The sequence below is a fragment of the Kwoniella dejecticola genome, chromosome 1 (genome assembly GCF_000512565.2).
Source record: "Kwoniella dejecticola CBS 10117 chromosome 1, complete sequence".
In the NCBI taxonomy this organism is placed as follows: Eukaryota; Fungi; Basidiomycota; class Tremellomycetes; order Tremellales; family Cryptococcaceae; genus Kwoniella; species Kwoniella dejecticola.
This window is the reverse complement of record NC_089301.1, coordinates 3,561,339-3,579,655: the sequence shown is the minus strand read 5'-3', so window position 1 is coordinate 3,579,655 and position 18,317 is coordinate 3,561,339. Positions and strand designations below refer to the sequence as shown.

At 48.8% G+C, this 18,317-nt stretch overlaps 4 protein-coding genes across 4 annotated transcripts; 1 reads left to right on the top strand and 3 right to left on the bottom strand.

The window, feature by feature from the left end:
* Nucleotides 1–65: 65 nt before the first annotated feature.
* I303_101315 (ATP-dependent RNA helicase DBP9) lies at nucleotides 66–2,364 on the bottom strand (the record flags this gene model as incomplete). The annotated part of the gene is made up of 6 exons (XM_018404684.1): nucleotides 66–341; nucleotides 465–1,391; nucleotides 1,457–1,730; nucleotides 1,783–1,949; nucleotides 2,039–2,261; nucleotides 2,324–2,364. The coding sequence occupies 6 exons, from the start codon at nucleotides 2,362–2,364 to the stop codon at nucleotides 66–68; spliced, it is 1,908 nt and encodes a 635-aa protein (XP_018267338.1).
* A 921-nt stretch (nucleotides 2,365–3,285) lies between these two features.
* On the top strand, nucleotides 3,286–5,395 carry I303_101314 (uncharacterized protein; the record flags this gene model as incomplete). The annotated part of the gene is made up of 2 exons (XM_018404683.1): nucleotides 3,286–5,065; nucleotides 5,211–5,395. The coding sequence occupies 2 exons, from the start codon at nucleotides 3,286–3,288 to the stop codon at nucleotides 5,393–5,395; spliced, it is 1,965 nt and encodes a 654-aa protein (XP_018267337.1).
* Nucleotides 5,396–5,969: 574 nt separating this feature from the next.
* Nucleotides 5,970–8,365, bottom strand: I303_101313 (uncharacterized protein; the record flags this gene model as incomplete). Its single annotated transcript, XM_018404682.2, has 7 exons — nucleotides 5,970–5,989; nucleotides 6,083–6,279; nucleotides 6,409–6,772; nucleotides 7,055–7,337; nucleotides 7,455–7,784; nucleotides 7,875–8,044; nucleotides 8,167–8,365. The coding sequence occupies 7 exons, from the start codon at nucleotides 8,363–8,365 to the stop codon at nucleotides 5,970–5,972; spliced, it is 1,563 nt and encodes a 520-aa protein (XP_018267336.2).
* Nucleotides 8,366–9,322: 957 nt separating this feature from the next.
* I303_101312 (uncharacterized protein) lies at nucleotides 9,323–12,607 on the bottom strand (the record flags this gene model as incomplete). Its single annotated transcript, XM_065968316.1, has 5 exons — nucleotides 9,323–10,251; nucleotides 10,306–11,004; nucleotides 11,070–11,249; nucleotides 11,315–11,444; nucleotides 11,507–12,607. The coding sequence occupies 5 exons, from the start codon at nucleotides 12,605–12,607 to the stop codon at nucleotides 9,323–9,325; spliced, it is 3,039 nt and encodes a 1,012-aa protein (XP_065824388.1).
* Between the last annotated feature and the right edge of the window lie 5,710 nt (nucleotides 12,608–18,317).

Sequence of the window (18,317 nt, the reverse complement as noted above, 5' to 3'; positions counted from 1 at the left end):
AAGTGACATGCATGCAGTGTAACGCTCAAACCACAACATACAATCGGTGTCCGCGCCAATCGTTCCTATCCCTTGAACTTGAGGGGATCGACCTTCTTTCCCCTGCCGCTTTTACCACCTCTTCCACCGCCTCTACCCCTAAACCCTCCACCTCCCCTTCCGCGTTTCGAGTATCCGATGTGCGCTCCGTCCGTCACATCGGCTCCTCCAGTAGGCAGGGCTGCTATCTTAGGCATAAGGTAATTCGGCACGTGCTTCAAGTGGGTCTGTTGTCTTGCGGGATGTAAAGGGGCATCATGCCGCAAATATGAGAGATCTAGGGGATTCGCGGCGAAGTGAGACTATCATGTCGATGTCAAATTACAGTATCAGTATGGGCTAAAGTCTGAGGGGACCAAAGAAAGAGAGAAAGACGAAGAAGACCGTCTCGCACACACAGCGACGTCAATGGATCACAAACTCACCTTCAACTTCTCACTATTTAGCAACTCCCTCCTGACTTCCTCTCGTCTAGCTTCTTGCACCCTCTTACCCGTCACCGCTTTCAGCGCATCCTCCATTCTGTATCTGAAACCCTCGATATCCGACTTCCTATTCCCCCAATCCCACTCCTTGATCTCACTTCCACTCTCCTTCTTCACTCGCTTCTCGATCTTCTCCCAAGTCCCCTCATCATGCTGAGCCGACTTGGCGGATACATTCCTATCTTTTCCCCACTTCTCTTTGGGTACCACAAAACTCAGACTCAAACCTGAGTGACCTGCTCTTGCCGTTCGCCCCACTCGGTGCATATACGACGTTGCCGTCTGCGGTAAGTCGAAATTGATCACCGATGACGCGGCAGTGAAGTCGATTCCTCTGGCCAAAGACGATGTCGGATCCGCTTTACGCCTCTTACTTGATTTGCCCTCGTTCCTGGGCGGCGAGGCCTCTCTAGGTCTTTTTGACGGTCCAGCTTCGGCATTCTTGCTCTGTCCATCCTCTTCCTCTTGTTCTTCTCCTCCCTTCTCGCCAATGTCTGCTTCCTCCTCTTCTTCTGCTTCCTCCTCCTGCTGGGTTCCGGCGGGATCTTGAGCATCTGCCCCTGCGCCTTCATCCGTAGCTACCACGACGTCGTATACACCTCGATTGAACTCCTCCACTACGTGATACCGACTTGCTAATGGCAATTCACTGTTGACTACGCAACATTTGACGCCAAATTGTTCTAAGAATAGCTTCACTCGGTATCCTCGTTCTACGTCGTTGACGAATACTATCGATTTTCCTCTGATGAGTTTCAGTTTCAACAGGACGTAGATGAGTAGGAACTTGTCTCGCTCGGAGGTCATGGTGTAATGTTGGGTCAAAAGCGATGACGAAGTAGCTGGTTCGGAAAGTGTCAGGATCGCCTGTAGGAGTTTTCATGATTGTTAGCTGCTGATATGCCGGTACTAAGTCGTTGAAGGCGATCTACAGGATTCCTTAGGACTAGACCTTTCACTCCTTCTATGTCCTCACTCAATGTAGCGGACATGAGACACCCTTGCACACCTAATCTAGGTATCCATCCTGAAGTGGGATCCATAATCCTGGTAAGATCATCCTTGAAGCCGTACGAGAGCAGCAAATCCGCTTCATCAATAGCCAAGAACGATAGTTGAGCTAAGGAGATTGACTTGCTTTGCAGAAGCGAGAGAAGCTTGGTGGGTGTCGAGATGATGATATCGGGATTGTCATTTAGCAATACTCTGTGGTTATCCCGTCAGCTTCACTCCTGTCGCAATCATCAGGGAAACTCACCGCTGAACACTTGATCCACCTGATGCTACGTTAACGCAGCCTATCAAGCCCTCGCAGTATTTCGTGGCTGTCTTGACGAAGGTGTTCACCTGCAGAGCCAGCTCTTTGGTGGGCACAAGGATGACTACTCGTGTGGTCTGGTATTCGGGAGAAGCAGGCGAGGTGTTCTACAGGAATTTGTCAGCTTAGAAGACACCATGGATAGAATGAAGCTGCGCGACTTCGAGCTCATTCCACGATCGCGCGTATGACTCACTGCTTTCGCTTCCAAGATTCGTTGTATAGCAGGCACCACATAGGCAGCAGTCTTTCCACTTCCAGTTCTGGCTCTCGCCAATACGTCTTTGCCCTCGAGCAAAAGCGGGATAGCTTTAGCTTGTACCAAGGTAGGATGGGCGAATTTCTGATCTGCTAAAGCTGCTAAGATACGAGGGTCTAGCTGGGTTGAGAAAGGTGGCTCAGAGAAAGAGAGTTCATGCCTGTAGCAACATAGTCAGCTTGGCTTGCTCTGCATCTTGCGGAATAGAAGGAGCAGACTTACTCTAACAGGGCATCGGCTGGCTGGACCACACTGGACAACATGACGGTGGAGTGAGACCGGGTGTTGAAACACTAGATGAGCCGTTTCGTCTTGTCGCAAGTGCCAGTATGCGGATCTATGAGGATGTAAACGCAGTTCTCACCTTGCTTCTTTGTCGAATTCTCTGTAGATGATCAATAAATTCACCTCTTGCGATAGTTGCTCGCTCGCTGAAATTACTCAGTCACGTGATTTGCGGCTTCTCCAAAATCGTTACGTAAACGTGAGATGGCGCGCTGAAGCTGTAATCTTCCCGAATGTCCTCGTTGAGAACCTCACAGTACAAGTAGAAAAGTCGTTGCCTACGAGATATTCTCTCACGCCTAGACGTCTTGCTATAGCAGGCATGCTCGATCATCTGCTCAACACGCTCATCACTCTGACCCAATTTAGTGTGTTAGAACATCTGAGATCGACACGAGCGACCGACTGTGAAATCTAAAAATGACACCCAATAATCCGGAAAAAGATGTAAAAGTGATATACCTTTACTGACGGTACGATGCCCAACGCGTAGACGTCAATGGACCATTTATTTGTTTTCATCCGACAAGACATTAAGTTTGCAGGGCCTGGATATCGATTGCTCTACCACAGACTAGGATGGCAAATATGCAGTCGCTAACGACGAACAGAAATGCATCTTACTTCACCTTACCTTTTCATCCTTCTTCACCTCACTTACCTCCTTAACTCCTAGTCATTCTTTAATCCTCATTCACCTGTTCAATTCCTCACACGCTCCGGTAGCGTTACTCGCATTCTCTTCCTCTTGTGGATCGTTCTATAATACCTTTGACTTTTTAAGCACAATACTCACCGCAGGTCGGCTCGTCATTCATTTCAACTACAGCTACAGCTACAGCTACAAACACAGCACCTCAACCTTTCCGCCATCCGATCACTAACAGCTAACACTAAAGATGAAGTTCCTGTCTCTGGTCGGCCTTTTACCTTTGCTCGCTACTGCCAATCCTGGTCCGAAAGCAGAGCCATACAATCCTTTGCCTCCGCCTGGAGATGTGATCAATCCAGCGACAGAAACAGGTCAAGGAGGATTAGAAGCTAGACATTCGCAGCCCAAGTGGTTCATGAACAAGCTCAAGCACTTCAACAGGAGTACGGACCAGCTGGCTACACAAGTAGCCCTGCAGGAGGAGGCTCAGAAGGACCAGCAGGGCGACACGAAAAGCAAGGGAGAAAAGAAGGAAAAGCGGAATGTGATCAAGAAGATTGTTAGAAGGAAGAACAGAAGGGCAGTAGCGACAACATGTGGGGTGAAAACTGTAACAGTGACCGTCACAACTAGTATTGTATCGTCTACTTCGCCCTCAAGCTCTGCCTCAGCGACTTCTTCAGTCAATCGATCTTCTTCATCCTCGGCATCAGTCTCGAAGACTAGCTCAACTCCTTCAGCTTCGGTCTCGAGGACTTCGTTTGGAGCCTCTTCCACTTCCAAAGCTTCCTCTACCTCTACCTCTGCTTCAGCTTCGAAGGCTTCTTCTACTTCCGGATCAGCTTCGAAATCTGCCTCAGCTTCCGCTTCCAAGGGATCCTCCACGTCCTCGGCCGCTTCAACCAGCAAGTCGTCTTCGGCCAGCGCTTCCAAATCCGCCAGCACCGCTTCATCTGGTGTGTCAAAATCCAGTGCGAGCAGCTCTAGCACCAGCAAAGCTGCCTCAGCCTCCGCTTCCGCTTCTGCGTCCAAATCGTCTTCTACCGTGTCAGGTTCAGCTAAGGCGACTTTGAACCGATCTTCAACTAGCAATTCAAGCGCTCCTTCACCTACTCATTCTAGCGCTTCCGCCAAACCTTCTTTTTCTACTTCAACGTCCAAAGCTGTGTCTTCAACTTCGAAGGCTGCATCGAGTACCTCGAAAGCTACCAGTACTACCAGCACCAAACCGGCCACTTCGACCACTTCCAAATCGTCAACTTCTACTACCTCTTCAGCATCAAAGCAGAGCAGTAGTACAAGTTTGATTAAGACGAGTTCGGGAGTGGTCACTTCGAGTCGATCCGGTGCTAGTAGTACTTCCAAGGCGGCATCGAGTACTAGTAAAGCAGCGTCCTCAACTTCCAAAGCTGCATCAAGCACAAGCAAAGCAGCTTCCTCCACTTCCAAAGCCGCGAGCTCCACCAGTAAAGCCGCTTCGAGTACCTCCAAAGTAGCTTCCTCAACCAGCAAGGCGGCATCCTCAACTAGCAAGGCCGCTTCCTCAACCTCTAAAGCTGCTTCCTCTACATCAAAGGCAGCATCATCTACCTCCAAAGCAGCATCGTCCACTTCCAGGGCCGCGTCGTCTTTTTCCAAAGCGGCTTCCTCAACTAGTAAAGCAGCCTCTTCTACCTCCAAAGCCGCTTCCTCAACCAGCAAAGTGACCTCGTCCACCAGCAAAGCAGCTTCTTCTACTACAACTTCCTCCAGAACATCCACTACATCCCTGAAATCTTCTACGACCTCGTCCGCCGCTGCATCGCCCTCAGCCGCTCCAAAGGCCAAATCCGTTGATCCCGATGGCGACGGACCCTTCTACGGCTGGGGAACATACTTTGACGTTGGACTAGGTGCTTGTGGATGGTGGAATCAACCTTCAGATTATATCGTCGCTGCCTCTGCGGAGTTGTTCGATAATTGGCCCGGATATAATGGTTTGAACCCCAACAACAATCCTATTTGCGGACACCATCTGAAATTATCTTGTGAGTGTTTGTGCATCTCAATTCCTCTCAAGCACATTGCATTCCATCTACCTGAATCACCCCACAAAAGTGAAATGAAATGACATAGAATTGTCTGGTTGAGTAATGCACGGAATACTGATTGATTGATTGATCCTCGATACAGGGGGCGGTAACTCCATTACTGCTCAAGTCGCAGATAGATGTCCTGGATGCTCGAAACGATCCTTGGACTTGAGTCGAGGCGCTTATGGAGCTTTGACAAACAATAATTGGGATATGGGTGTAATGGCGAGCTGGATCAATGGTGGAGCATACAATTCCGACCTAGAATGGGAATGGTTGGATTAAAATCAGATGATCACTGATCAATTCGCTGTTAGAGGGACGGGTGAGGTCGATGGTTTTAGGGTTTCATGGGATCAGGTATCCCCCGTTCATATTGTTTTTTTCTTTTTCAATATTCTTGATTATCTTTTGAGAGCTTCCATCTTGCACAGGAAGATTATGGACATTCCCGCTTAGTATCCATGGGATTCAAGACTTGATTCGGATTAGAAGGAGAAGGGAATAAGGAAGGCGCCGTTGCTGGATCTAGCTGTCTTTGGGGAGTGCATCCATTGCTTTTGGTCAAGTCTGGAACTGCGCGCTGGTCGTGACTTCGTAGATAGAATATATTGCCTTTTCATACATATATATAGCGTTTTCAAAAGATGATGCATTTCTCACTCAGGACACTGATATAGCAGACTTGCGCCTTCACTGATCTTGAACTGTTGGAATTGTACGGATGTTCATCACTCATACTGTCCGCAGATATTTTGCGCTTCAGCATTCTACCTTCCATCTGTGCTTCTTTCTGTTTTAGATCCTGCTAACATCCCTTGACCGACCGTTACAGACTATCGAGTTCTACCGGAATCGCCTAAGGAACGTATCTGAAGCCTGTGCAGATTGGAAAAACAACTTTTAATCAGCTTTCTTGCTCTATCCACACATCGAGAGAGACAGTGATTGTGGCTGAGAAGGAAAGCTCACCCGGAGCTAAATCGTATTGCTCAGCTACGTTGAGATGACTTCCTTTAGGTGGTCTCCCTCCCTCGACTCTGTCTCTTCGTTTGTTCTCGTATCGATACCAGGCTGTCATAGCCAGGACAAAAACCAGACCGAGAGCTTGGAAAGCGATGTTGACGGAGGCGCCTTTCCTGTATTGAGGTCCTTCTTTAGAGGGGAATCTGGAAGGCAAACATTTTATCATCAGCATCGACACGATTATCAGATGTTCGGCCAAGTTGATAAGCCAAAATCGGGAAGATAAAAACGGCAGAAAGTCCAACTCTGCTCTGCTCATTCCAATGACTCACAAGAAGGCAGCTAAGAGCGACAAACATTGTCCAACCGAGTTCAACATCCCCAAACTGGCCGCTCGTTGCGATTGATTCCCCGTGTTGCCCGCTTGCCAGGAGATGATCAACGGGATATTCGTGTATCCAGCAACGACGACCAAGATGCACGCAAAGTATCGTCCGGAGAATTGAGCTTGCGAGATGTGCGAAGCTGGAACAGCCAAGAGGACTGCCCATCCGACAAGACCAAGGATGAAGACGATAGCGACTGGGATACCTCTGGATTGTTTGTAATCGGAGAACGAGGTCAAGAGCAGCATGAACACCAAAGCCACGGCGTATGGCGGGACGGTGAAGAGCTGTGCTTTGGCATTGGAGTATCCTGCATTGTGAATAGCAGTCAGTCAGTCTACTTCATACCACACACAAAGGCAACCGAAAAGGTCGAATATTGATAACCGACAAAAGGCAAAGAGAAGGGGGCAGACAGCAGGAATGATTCGTTTGGATTTTGGATTTTGATTTTTGGATTCTGTTCGGACATCTCCGTCGACGATCAAAGACGCGTCTCAACAAAGTCGACCTTCCCAGTTTTTCCATCCTTTTCATCGCCCATCGTCTCTTCTCAACGTCTCAAAGTCGCAAAACGATGCATAGGACTCACCAAATCCCTTGATGATAGTAGGGAGGAAGCCCCCCACGCTCCCGAGGCCTAAGTTCATACACGAATATGAGAGGGAAATAACGTAGGTCTTCCAATCTAAAAGGCATCTTCTGACGCCTCCCCAGTCGATACCGGTCGAAGACTCGACGTTGGACTCGGCATTGAGTCGTGTGAGGCAAAGGGTTCGTTCTTGTTCGTTGAGGTATCGCGAAGTCTCAGGACGAGAAGGCATGAAGAGGAATGTGCAGATCGCCAAGAGCACCGACGGGCATCCTTCGATGAGCTGTAGCAGGACAATGACCTCGACCGATTAGCCACAGACGATTGATGTGAGGATTTGGTGGACCTTCAAGGATAGGAAGTATGCCGAAAGAACCTATGAGCTAGAGTTCGAACTCACGAATAAGATCCTCCATTGGGGGATAGCAGAATTCTTGATACTAGTCACGCCATACGAGATCAAACCACCGAACGCCCCAGCAAGCGCACCGGCAGAAATGAACAGACCGACCCGTTTAGCCAAGTCGGTTTTGGTGTACCAGAAGGATAAGTGCAAGGCCATCGCTTGACCGAACATCGCTTCTCCCACACCGACGAATAGCCTGCAGACGAATAGGCCGGCTTTGTTATAGGTGGCTGCTTGGCACGTAGCTGCGATAGACCAGATCATGGCTCCGCACGCAATCGACCTAGAAGGCAAGAATTGTCGAGCAAGTAAAGTACCAGGGACCTAGAAATACCAACACAACCATGTCAGACTCATGCAACCCAACAACCTCGAAAGTGTATTGGGGGGAGAGAGAGTTGCTAGTCAACTCACGGAAAATACGATATAGGTGACGAAGAACATCGCCAAGGCAATTGAATAATTCCTATCTTCATTATCGAGCACTTCTTTCTGGAGTCCCTGTAATCGCGCGTTCGCCAAATTACCTCTATCGAGATAAGCACTGAGATACAACAAGACGGCGAAAGGCAGAATCGCCAAGTCTGTACATAACAAGAGAAGCACATAGGAGTCAGTAGGCGTCCCCGTTGCGAAGTCTTGTCTTCGGCATTTTTCGTATGTGGATTTCGAGGTGTATATCCAGCGAGCGTCAGGAAGCACTCACCCAGCTTCAATAACAGCTTCCTTTCCGCCTTCTTATTCTCGGCATGGAACGTTGAGCCAATTTCAGAGGACGCATACCTCGTACTGCCCTTCTCATTCTCTGTAGTCCTCGTCCCAATCGCACTTAGTTCTTCATGGTTATGGTCAATATGATGTTCGTACGGTTTATCTTCCGCAGGTAAAGAGACGTGTCTTGACATTGTGTCGTGTTTTGTCCTATTCGTCTGACGGTGTGTCAATCACGATAATCTTACGAACAGACAAATGGGAAAGAGGGAAAAAATAACAGCTACATGACCTTCACACGGCTCTTATATACGTATCTGAGTATACGCCATGCCCCCGGGGAGACGTGACCAACCCAACTCCAGGAAAAACACCTTGACTCGTGACGCAGCACTAATTCTTTCCTTTCCTTCCCCCACTTTTCTTCCGCTAGAGTACAAGTAAACTAGATTACTGCTCCTCTCCCACTCGAGAAGATCGGCCCGGGGGGCTCACACTGCTATGGAATCACAACCAAGCCAACACCGATTCTCGGCAACTGACCTGTTCCTGATCTAAGAACGCCTACATCCAAATTACCGCACTCTCATAGGTCAAATGCATTCACATGGCTGCAAATCATTTGACGAAATAACGAAATAACGATAAAAATCTATTTTTGGATCAGGTTCCCCGGACCGCCCCTCCGAGAAAATCCAGTTCCAAGCATGGTTTTTAATCTGTAAAACTGTTAATGCGTTAATGCGCGTCTTCCTTCTGCACTAAAGCGAAAATCGCCGCCTGTAACCGCTCGCAACCTCATCTTCACCTTCTTTAGCGCAGTAATGACAACGTAAAGCATCCAGTCAGTTGTTGTGAGCGTCCGCGACGGAGCTAGAAGAAGCTTGCTAGAGAACCTATGTATGACGTTGATGCTTTCAGAGTCTAGAATATACATACCCATACGCAGACCAGATAAGTGCTGGGCTAATACAAAAGTCAATTGAGAGAGGCATGTCAAGACTTGTTGTCGGCACCAAAGCAAGAGCATAATATGGAGTGTTATAAACAATATATCATGTATATCACGACATTGTCCGCAGCGCGTCCGATGACCAAGAATCGACCAGCAAAGGCACACACGGCACGATGGCATGGTATCTACTATTCTCTTATTCAGCTTCCACACCGGCGAATTTAGCAGCTACCGCTCGACTCCTCGTATTGACTCGTCTGGGCACAGGTGCCTCTATGATTGGGTCCTTCTGGTGGACTTGTTGTTGCTGTTGTTGAGCTGGCGGCTCACATCTCGGTTGATGCTGCGCTGGGAAGGGAGTAGCAGAAGAAGTCGTCGTGACGGGTGTGTTGAGAGTCGGCATAAGGTGAGCTTGACTGATCTTCCTAGCTTGCTGTGGAGGTATTTCCTCCTCTTCCTCATGCTCTATGACATCGTTATCATCCCATGCCAACAGGTCATCGGGTCCCATACCCATGCTCGTCCCCATAGCTTGTCCAGACATGACTGCCGCAAGCGCCGTATAGGATGTATTCCTATCGACAATCCCGCCTGAGCCAGGTAAAGCACTTGGATCTTGACTTAATGGCGTAAGCGGATATGCCGAGGCGGAAACATATCGTGGAACCGCTTGATTCGACGACACGGCACGTACGGTACCCTCGGAAGAGCTGGATGCGATCCGATTCTGCTCGTTCTGAGCTTGTGCCGCGCGCAAGAAAGTTGCTTCTCGAGGTGTTGGACCAGCCGACCAGCTCTCGGTAGGAGACATTGGTTGTTGAGCCGATAAGAATGGACCTTGCTCGTCGAAAGTCGAGGCATACAATGCTGGATCAATGGCAGCTTCCATGGGGAGATAAGGGAGATTAGCGTCGTAGCCAGGAGTGAAGAAGGGGATCGAGGGATCGACGTTCCCATCCTCCGGGATCACCGAGACAAACATCGGCACGTATCCTTGAGGGTACGGATACGGCTGTTGGGCATCCATGGGGAAGCTGAAGGGGTCCTGAGCGATAAAAGTGCTCGACGGGGTGGGCGGTGCTCCACTGTTAGTACCGCTGCTGGGATCGGCCGAGGCGATAGAGACTAAATCGGTTCCATCAGCTTTGCCCTCTTGTATGGAAGAAATGATAAGCATACCACGTGTACCTGACTGTCTCACACCTTTAGCGGCATCCACCTCATACCCCTGGTACATCCTGTCGTCCGCCAACAAACCACTGGGAATGGTTGAATTCGCAGTATCATCTTGCACATCCTCATCTTGCAGATTCCACCACAGCTCAGCGAGTGCCGCGGGGTCACCATTGTCATCATCTGGTAAAGGCTGGATGTCTTCGAAGCCAAGTATTGGCATGGGTCTACCTTGTATGTCCATCGGCAGCGGGTCGGCAATAAAGGGTACTGCAGAGTGCATTGTCGGATACACACCCAGACCTTCCACTGGTAATTGCGTCGGCACAATGTCAGGTGGTTCAGAAATTGACGATTCGGAAAGAGCAGAGTAGATCTCAGAGCTATTCGAAGTTGAAGATTGCTGACTCATGGCTGGAGCGGACGGAACGACCTCGAGTGTGGGTTCGATGTAGACATGGGGCGCAGGGGCTACCGGTGTGAGACGATCCTGAGGCTGCGCTAGGCTTTCTTGCCATTGATGGTAATCTTGAGCAATCATCGCACCAGGTGTTCCTTGCTGTGTTTGCTGCTGAGCTGCGATGTCTTCTGGACCTAGCGCCGGAAGAGCACCAGTAGGGAAGGGGAATGGATACATTCCCAGCGGTTCCGCTCCCAGGCCGTATCTTGGAGAAGGTTCCGTTTCCCGTCGTGGTCCAGCGTATGCTGATGAAAGCATAGGTCAGACAATCAAGTGACTAGGTACTTTTGGAATATCCCAAGTTACTCACATGTAGTCGGCCTGCCAGCAGAACCTGTGGACCACCACTGCGAAGCTGGTTGCAGGGATTCACCGGAATAAGACAAAGATCGAGATATCGATCCCGTCTCCGGACGTTTCCCTTGATTCATGAGTGCGTATGGTGATGCAGGTGACAACCGATTGCGACGTCGTTGATGACGCTTGGCCTCTAAGGTGTTTGTATGGTCAGCTCACACTCCCATCAGCCATCAGCCAGTGGAGTTGATGACCTACTGCCCGCTTGTTTCTCCGCCTCTTTTTGTCGCTTGAGTTCTTCCTTTTCTCGTTCTCGCTCTTCACGTTGTCGTAGCTTATCGGCTTTACGCATAGGCTGAAACTTGTATTCCGGGTATTTTCTCTGATGCTAAAAGAAAGTAAGGGAGACGTCAGATCAGAGCACCTGTGATTGTCGCAGTTTGTACTCACCTCAATCTTCCTTATATCAGCTTTCCTCTCGTAGAAAGCCTTTCTCTCCTCTGTTTCGTTCTTCCACAGCGTACTGATGAGCTTGCTTATGTGAGCTTGAGGTAGGCCTTTACCCGTTTTACCCGTGCCGAGACTTAGGAATTGTTCGGTTGGCTCCTTCTTGACCTTCTTGCTTTTCTTACCGGTCTTGGTCGAGGGAGGTGGCATCATCTCTGAATCCGTTTTCCCTTTTGATTTACCTTTGGTGCTACTACTCTGAGCCACTGAGGATGCTTCGTTGTGACTTTCATCAGAGCTAGCTGATGTCGAAGGGCCATATCCTAGTTTCGTCAAGACTGCGTCTAGACCTGGTATATCATTACCAGAAGCCAAATCTTTAAGCATGTCTGAACGATATAGAATCCATGCGTTCGGTGGTCGAGGTATCGGATCTTTGGACGAAGACTCGGAACGCATGGGCGAAGCTGTTAGATGGGACGATCTGGCGGTCCCGTCGTCTGTCATCCCCTCGTAATCCACCTCGAGGTCAACATCTAGACCCGAGGCATTACGTTCTGTATCGGTTGTTTGCCATGGGGGCGATGCAGAGAAAGCGGTAGAGATCGGTACAGCGGGCTGCTGATGAGGGAAGTAGCTTGTTGTCGGATACGACTGGGGATACGTGGCGAAGATGTTCGGATTGCTGTATGAATATGGGAGAGAAGGGGACTGAGACATCGAGCCCGAGTGGGAATTCCGCATTGAGGCGCTAGAAGAGGAGGGGTTCGACGTATCGGGTGTTTGATACGACTCAAATACACGATTGGCAGACATGACGGTGTTGGTGACGAGGTTGGGATGTGCTTTGATATGCGGATAGGGTTGGAGATCACCAGCGACGCTACCTTCGTCGGAGGTGTAAGGCGGTGTTGCAACGGCCGGATCAGGTAGTATAGGCGGCACGTCGAAGGTAGGAGAAGGTGTAAGGGGTTGAGACATGAACTCGGAGCAAGACTGTAGAAAAGCATTGATGTCAAAATCGAGCTCGGGCAAATCATTACACGATGAACTGGGTACAGGTGAGTATGTCCTCTCGGACGGGACCGAGCGATCGTCTGGCATTGAAGCAATCTCGTTGTACAGTTCAATGCACTTGAGCGATATGAGTGAGTGCAATTGATGATTGCCATGCGGTGAACATGGATGGAAGAGATAAAATGAAACACTGACGAAGTATTCACGGATACGGTGGACCTCTTGTGCAGCGGCAGTGGCAAGCAGTCGTGACTCTTCCGTACGGTCGATATCGCCGAGCAGAGTGATCAGGCGACGTAAGGACACACTGTACCGATCAGAAGCTGAACCCGTGGGCTACTGATGGAGTGGGTGCGTGTGGATGGGGAATGATAGGTGGGAAAAACGAGGCTCGTCGAGACAGCTGTATGTCTGTAAGCGAGTACAGATGTACCGAGTGTACTGTTTCGTGTACCGGAGAAGTAGCACACAGTGTCTTGGTGAGTGTAGTAACTAGCTGATCTGATCTGAGCGAGGAAGAGGTATTGATGGGTTCTTCTATCTGATTGTGTAAGATATGTTATGTTATCGGTCAAAAAGAAGCAAAGATGCAAGATGTTGCCTTTTTTCGAACTGGGTTGGCTTGTTGACGTCGATTACGAAGATGTCGGTCCGTGCTTGACTTGACGATTTTTTGAGGTTGGGTGATATTTCTATTGCTGCCTTTGCACGGGCACTCTGCGCCGAGATCACCTGCGAACGTTGTCGGTTGTGACGAGACGGGTGATTTGTTGATCGTTTGCATGCGATGTTGCCCAAGCACAAACCAGGGAGGGTGGATGGATGTACATGTACCGAGAACAATAAGGTGTTTGTGATCTTGTTGACGCTACCTGAATTAATGTATCAACATGATCAATCAACGACCATCAAAGACTAGCATGTCAGCTTGACTGCCATTTCGCACCATCCCAACAACACACACATGGGTCCCCTACCCCACACACAGATACACACAAGATACCCTGACAGTCCTCGAGCTGGAGTGACTTCATGTCATGTAAGACTGTACCATGTCCCCCATGCATCGACCATGAATGTCCTTCTTCATCCTCGACATCGTTCAGCATTGGATGCAGATTCCAAGTGAAATAGACTTTAATCCATAACTCTAATTCGCGTAATGATAAATGGTAATCCACCGGTATTACGGAATACCCAGCTCCGGACGCTCAAACAGTACAGTGGTAAAAATCAGATCGTCGCACTCACCTTAAGCTTATCCTTATCGCCAAATTCAATCAATCCTTCTTTTATGCTTCTCCCACTTGTTTACTAAGATATCGACTGCGAATGATAGCGACTGCGATAATGATGATGATGATGGTGATCACTTATAGTCTATGCTATCCTTATTTTCTGCTTTATACACACTATGCGTGTTCCTAAAATGATGGTAAGGACAGTTGGTGAATATCGATTTTCAGGAATTTCGACACTCAAATATGCCTAGTATCCTTTATCTTTATATTCTTGACCTAACGGTTTTCTTTTTTCTTCTTTCCCTTCTGTTCTTCCTTTGCCCCTTTTCTACCTCGATGTCCTGATGTCCAAGAACTCGATGACCGCTTGATGATGTAGTAGCAGGGGTAGACGACGTATTTTTCGGACGGGTGAAAGAAGAATCACGTAATTGAGTGGAGACGGCGGATAATTCTTGTGGCTTGGTGACTTGCCTCTCAACTTTTGGATTTAGTAATTATCGTTACCACTTATCGCGAAATGTTGGTTCCTTGCTTCTGTCGGATTGCTTCTTGATCCAAAAGAACGAATCTCAAAGTAGCGAAAATGATGGTCGAGGAGTAATGATGTGGAAGGTGGTTTTGATCACATCAAAAACGCACAGACGAAAGTCATATACAGACACATGAACCGAATCCAGCTGGGATACCTCGATATATCTTCGAACGTGTGAGAGGTGAGCGGTTCCGAAGGCTTGGCTCGACTCGAGAGGTCAGGGGGACGGGAGGGGAAGTGGATCGTCTAAATCAGATAGGTATTATACGAAAAAAGAAAAAGGGGGTTGATATGTCGAGTTTCAGCTTTTTATGGAATAATAGCAGGTAAGAGTCCCAATGGAGATTTTTCGCATCTCTCCCTCTCCAGACTAGGAAAGGTGGGGGGACTTCTCACTAACGTGTATCTTTGCAATCTCCCGCAAAACAGCAGAGAAAATCTAGTAAAGTCCTTGGTTAACTGTTACGATTGAATCCACGGTAACCGAACGCCCTCCCGGTCGCCTGATCACACCTGCTCAAACTCGAAGTTTGCCGCTTGACTTTACCTAGCTCAACACGCTGTCCATCCCCATGACAGGCGACAAATCCAAGTCGCAATAATGACATGTGGGGTAAACAGGAAACGTTATAGTATGGCATGGATGGCATGGGAAAATCCTAATTGATCTCGTCAAACCCGAAGTACTTTTTCGTTTCGACTAAAGCAGTAGCCAGTTCCAAAATTGCAATCAAATTGTAATCTGTACTTCTCGTAGCGCCGCCGTGCCGCTTCCATCTCCCTCCTAGGACGTCTTCAGAGAGGAGCGAAAGTTGGTACCGGATAATCTCTCAAAATGATCAGAGACATTGGAGACAGATAGTGAAGGAACGACCTGATTGAGGGATAAGGAACCGAATGAACAGGTACCAAAGCGGAATGTCACAGCATTGTGATCATGATCACGATAATCATGAGCTGGGAGAGATACAACAGTAGTGACAGGTCCTCTTCGGACCGGAAATATAATCAACGCTAAGGAAGAGGAAGAAGAAACCAGTCTTATTCTCCGTGATTACTGCGAGTGCCTCGAAGAAGCAGAAAAAAACATCTAAGGAAATCACGTAACTTCTTTTATCGGACCTTTTTAGACATGATCTTCTCTTTTCCATTTTGGAATTCTTTAAACAAGCTTGTTCTGAGAACCTTCTTTCGCCCTTCTAGCGCAGAGTGCTGTGGCGCCGGTTCTTGAATCGTCGATATGATCGGATCACCTTCTCGGTCAGACTGTGCGATATGGTGGATGAAGACATCATCTGAAACTTCCGGGCTAGCTGAGTTTAGACAGCCTCCGCCCCATTCTTGGCCAAGAGCCAGGCAAGGTGGGTTCTACATCCGGCTTCCACGTATATCGTGTGCTGCATCATGGTCGGCGCTTAAATTGCGACTTTCGTCTCTATCTGATACGGGAGTCCAATTCTCGTTTCTGATTCTTTGCCCCCGGGAAATTTCTCTTATGTGATGGGCCCTGGTCTACTGGTAGCATGCTTGGAGCGGCGGCTGGTGTCGTTACGGACTGATATCGCGGCATGACGGTATGTCAAGGGAGTACCTGAAGCAGGGGCTGGCTGTTCGCGGATCCTGAACGACCTCGTAAGTAAGCAAGGAAGTAAGTAAAGGGCTCGGAAATTATATCCCGTATGTATAAGGGGTTTCGGAATGATATGACGAATTAGGACGGAATTTCGGAATCATATGTAAACCGGCAGATTAGAGCTCTCATGATGTAGTGAATCAAGACGATGGCGGTAAAGCCTCGGCGAAACAGATGGCGAACGGGCAAAGCGATGCCTCAGGATGTGTGGGTGATAGGGATCGATTTGACTCGAGTTGACTGAACAAGCAGTGCGATCCGTACAACTGTGTCATGAACGGAAAGCATCGCCAAAAATCTAGGATGATCCTGGCTGTATCAAGAACAATAGTAACATAGCTCAATGGATGAAACGTTTAGAGGTTTCAAGGAGTAGAAGTCAGACAGGGCAAGCGGTGGTAGTGGCTTCGGGAACCTATCTAAAATAGGGTCTAGTGGAGAGATCTACACTCAGATTCCTCTTGTATCCTGAGACTCCAAATAACAGCCGCCGAGAAAACGATGATTTTGAAAAGTTTCCGATACGGCCGCTTCCGTATCATCTATTCTTTTTTATCTGGGCATTACGACACCACCAATCATACATGCTGTCATACGAAAGATGAATTACAAATAAGCTTAAATTCGTAATAAATGGTTGACTCTACCACGTCTCGGACTCGCTGAAGGGAAATGACGCCACACTCTGTTTCGACCTTTTTCAATGAACCCGAGCCATACTTTCCGGATGTCTCATATAATTAAGTCTCTCTGAAACACACAAAAAACGGTGCGGAAAAGTTGACATGGTCAAACACAGCCACAGACAACGCCCGACTTATGGTTAAGCTCCTGTGACTTCTATGGTGTCGGACTTCTTCGCAATATGGACGTAGCTGTTTCACACCGCTTGAATGCACGAAAGAAGTGTTGATACCTCGAAATGGCTACTCGGAAGCATTGTGAGTGCAGTTCTAGTGCTTATTGCCAAGGTCACGAACCTCCCCGTAGTCCCTATCCCCACATTCACACATGACCCTTTACACTCGTCCATTTACCGCAACTGACAAGGGACCACTCGTGTCAGCGCCTAAATCGGAGCAAATCTCATCTCTCAATTACTTTCCATCCTCCACTCGTGGCTCGCATTATTGGTAAGCTCTCTTCAATCGAGCCGCTCCTCCTCCACCTGAGTCCTTCTTCGTTTGTAAGCTTCAGCGCCCTCCACCTCGGACGCCGACAGGAGCATCGATGCCATCTTCCATCTGCAAGGCCCACTCGAATGCGAATATCGTGCCATTTCGCATCGATCCCTGGTCCTGGGCGGATTGACTGATTCACTTTACTCTCCGACCAGATTTCTCGGGAATTAAGCTCACCGCGCCAAACCCTACTCAGTAACAGATCTCAGAACCTCGGTTTGCTTGACCGAGGAGACAGCTCAAGTCAGGGCCGCCCTGCTTGATGGTCAATCGGTCAGTCACACCGACAAAGATGATCGGCTGCGCTTTCTCACGGATTCCAGCGCCGTTCCTGGTCTCAGACTAATTCAACGAAGTTCACATGCTGCCATTCTTGTGGATCTGAGCCGTCACTGATACATGTCACGCTACCATCGACCAAGGACAGAGCCCGGACCCAAAGTGGATCCCCGTGGACTGATCGCTGACCCATATCTGATTCCGACAAGGGACCTCGGAGCTGGGCTCAAAAGTCTCCGCCTGGTGTCAGGCGCCGTCCCATCTGTCGGTGAAGCCGAATCAGTAGAATAGTGCTCTGGAATTTGATCACTGTGATGTCCTTTCACCAGTGAAGCGCTAAACCAGCCTTTGATAGTCCTGTGTGGCACGCTTCTTGGATCGGACCAACTTCCAGGACAGCGCGGATGTGCGTGAGCGAATTGGAGCTCACAGACAGACCAAAAAAATGAATCAAACAAGAACTACAGTACTTGGGATTCCCAAGTGGTCCCCCACCTTGGTACTGACCAAGCGACACTTGACTTAGCTTCGAAGAGCAGACGGGGTTCGGCGTTTTTTAAGTTCTATGACCGTAGACGATGATGATGGCTCAAGTTCTGCACATAGTCCGCAGCGGCGCGTTTCCATCACCAGACCGATGGCAAATACTACAAGCTTGCCTGCCGCATGGCGTTTTGCAAGCTAGTAATTAGACGCACCACAAGCCGTGCATTGGCGGATATACCGACTGATCGGATGAACAAAGTATGCAGTAAGACCCCCTATCGATGACTAATTGAATTGTATACGCCACAGAAACCACTACAAAATCCGGATACATCCGCAAATCTCCCTTCCGATTCCCACAAGCCTAATTGCACCGAATCGAGATACACCCACCTGCACCGTTTCCGCTCGGCCCCCTCGTTATGTCTATCGGTGTGTTGTC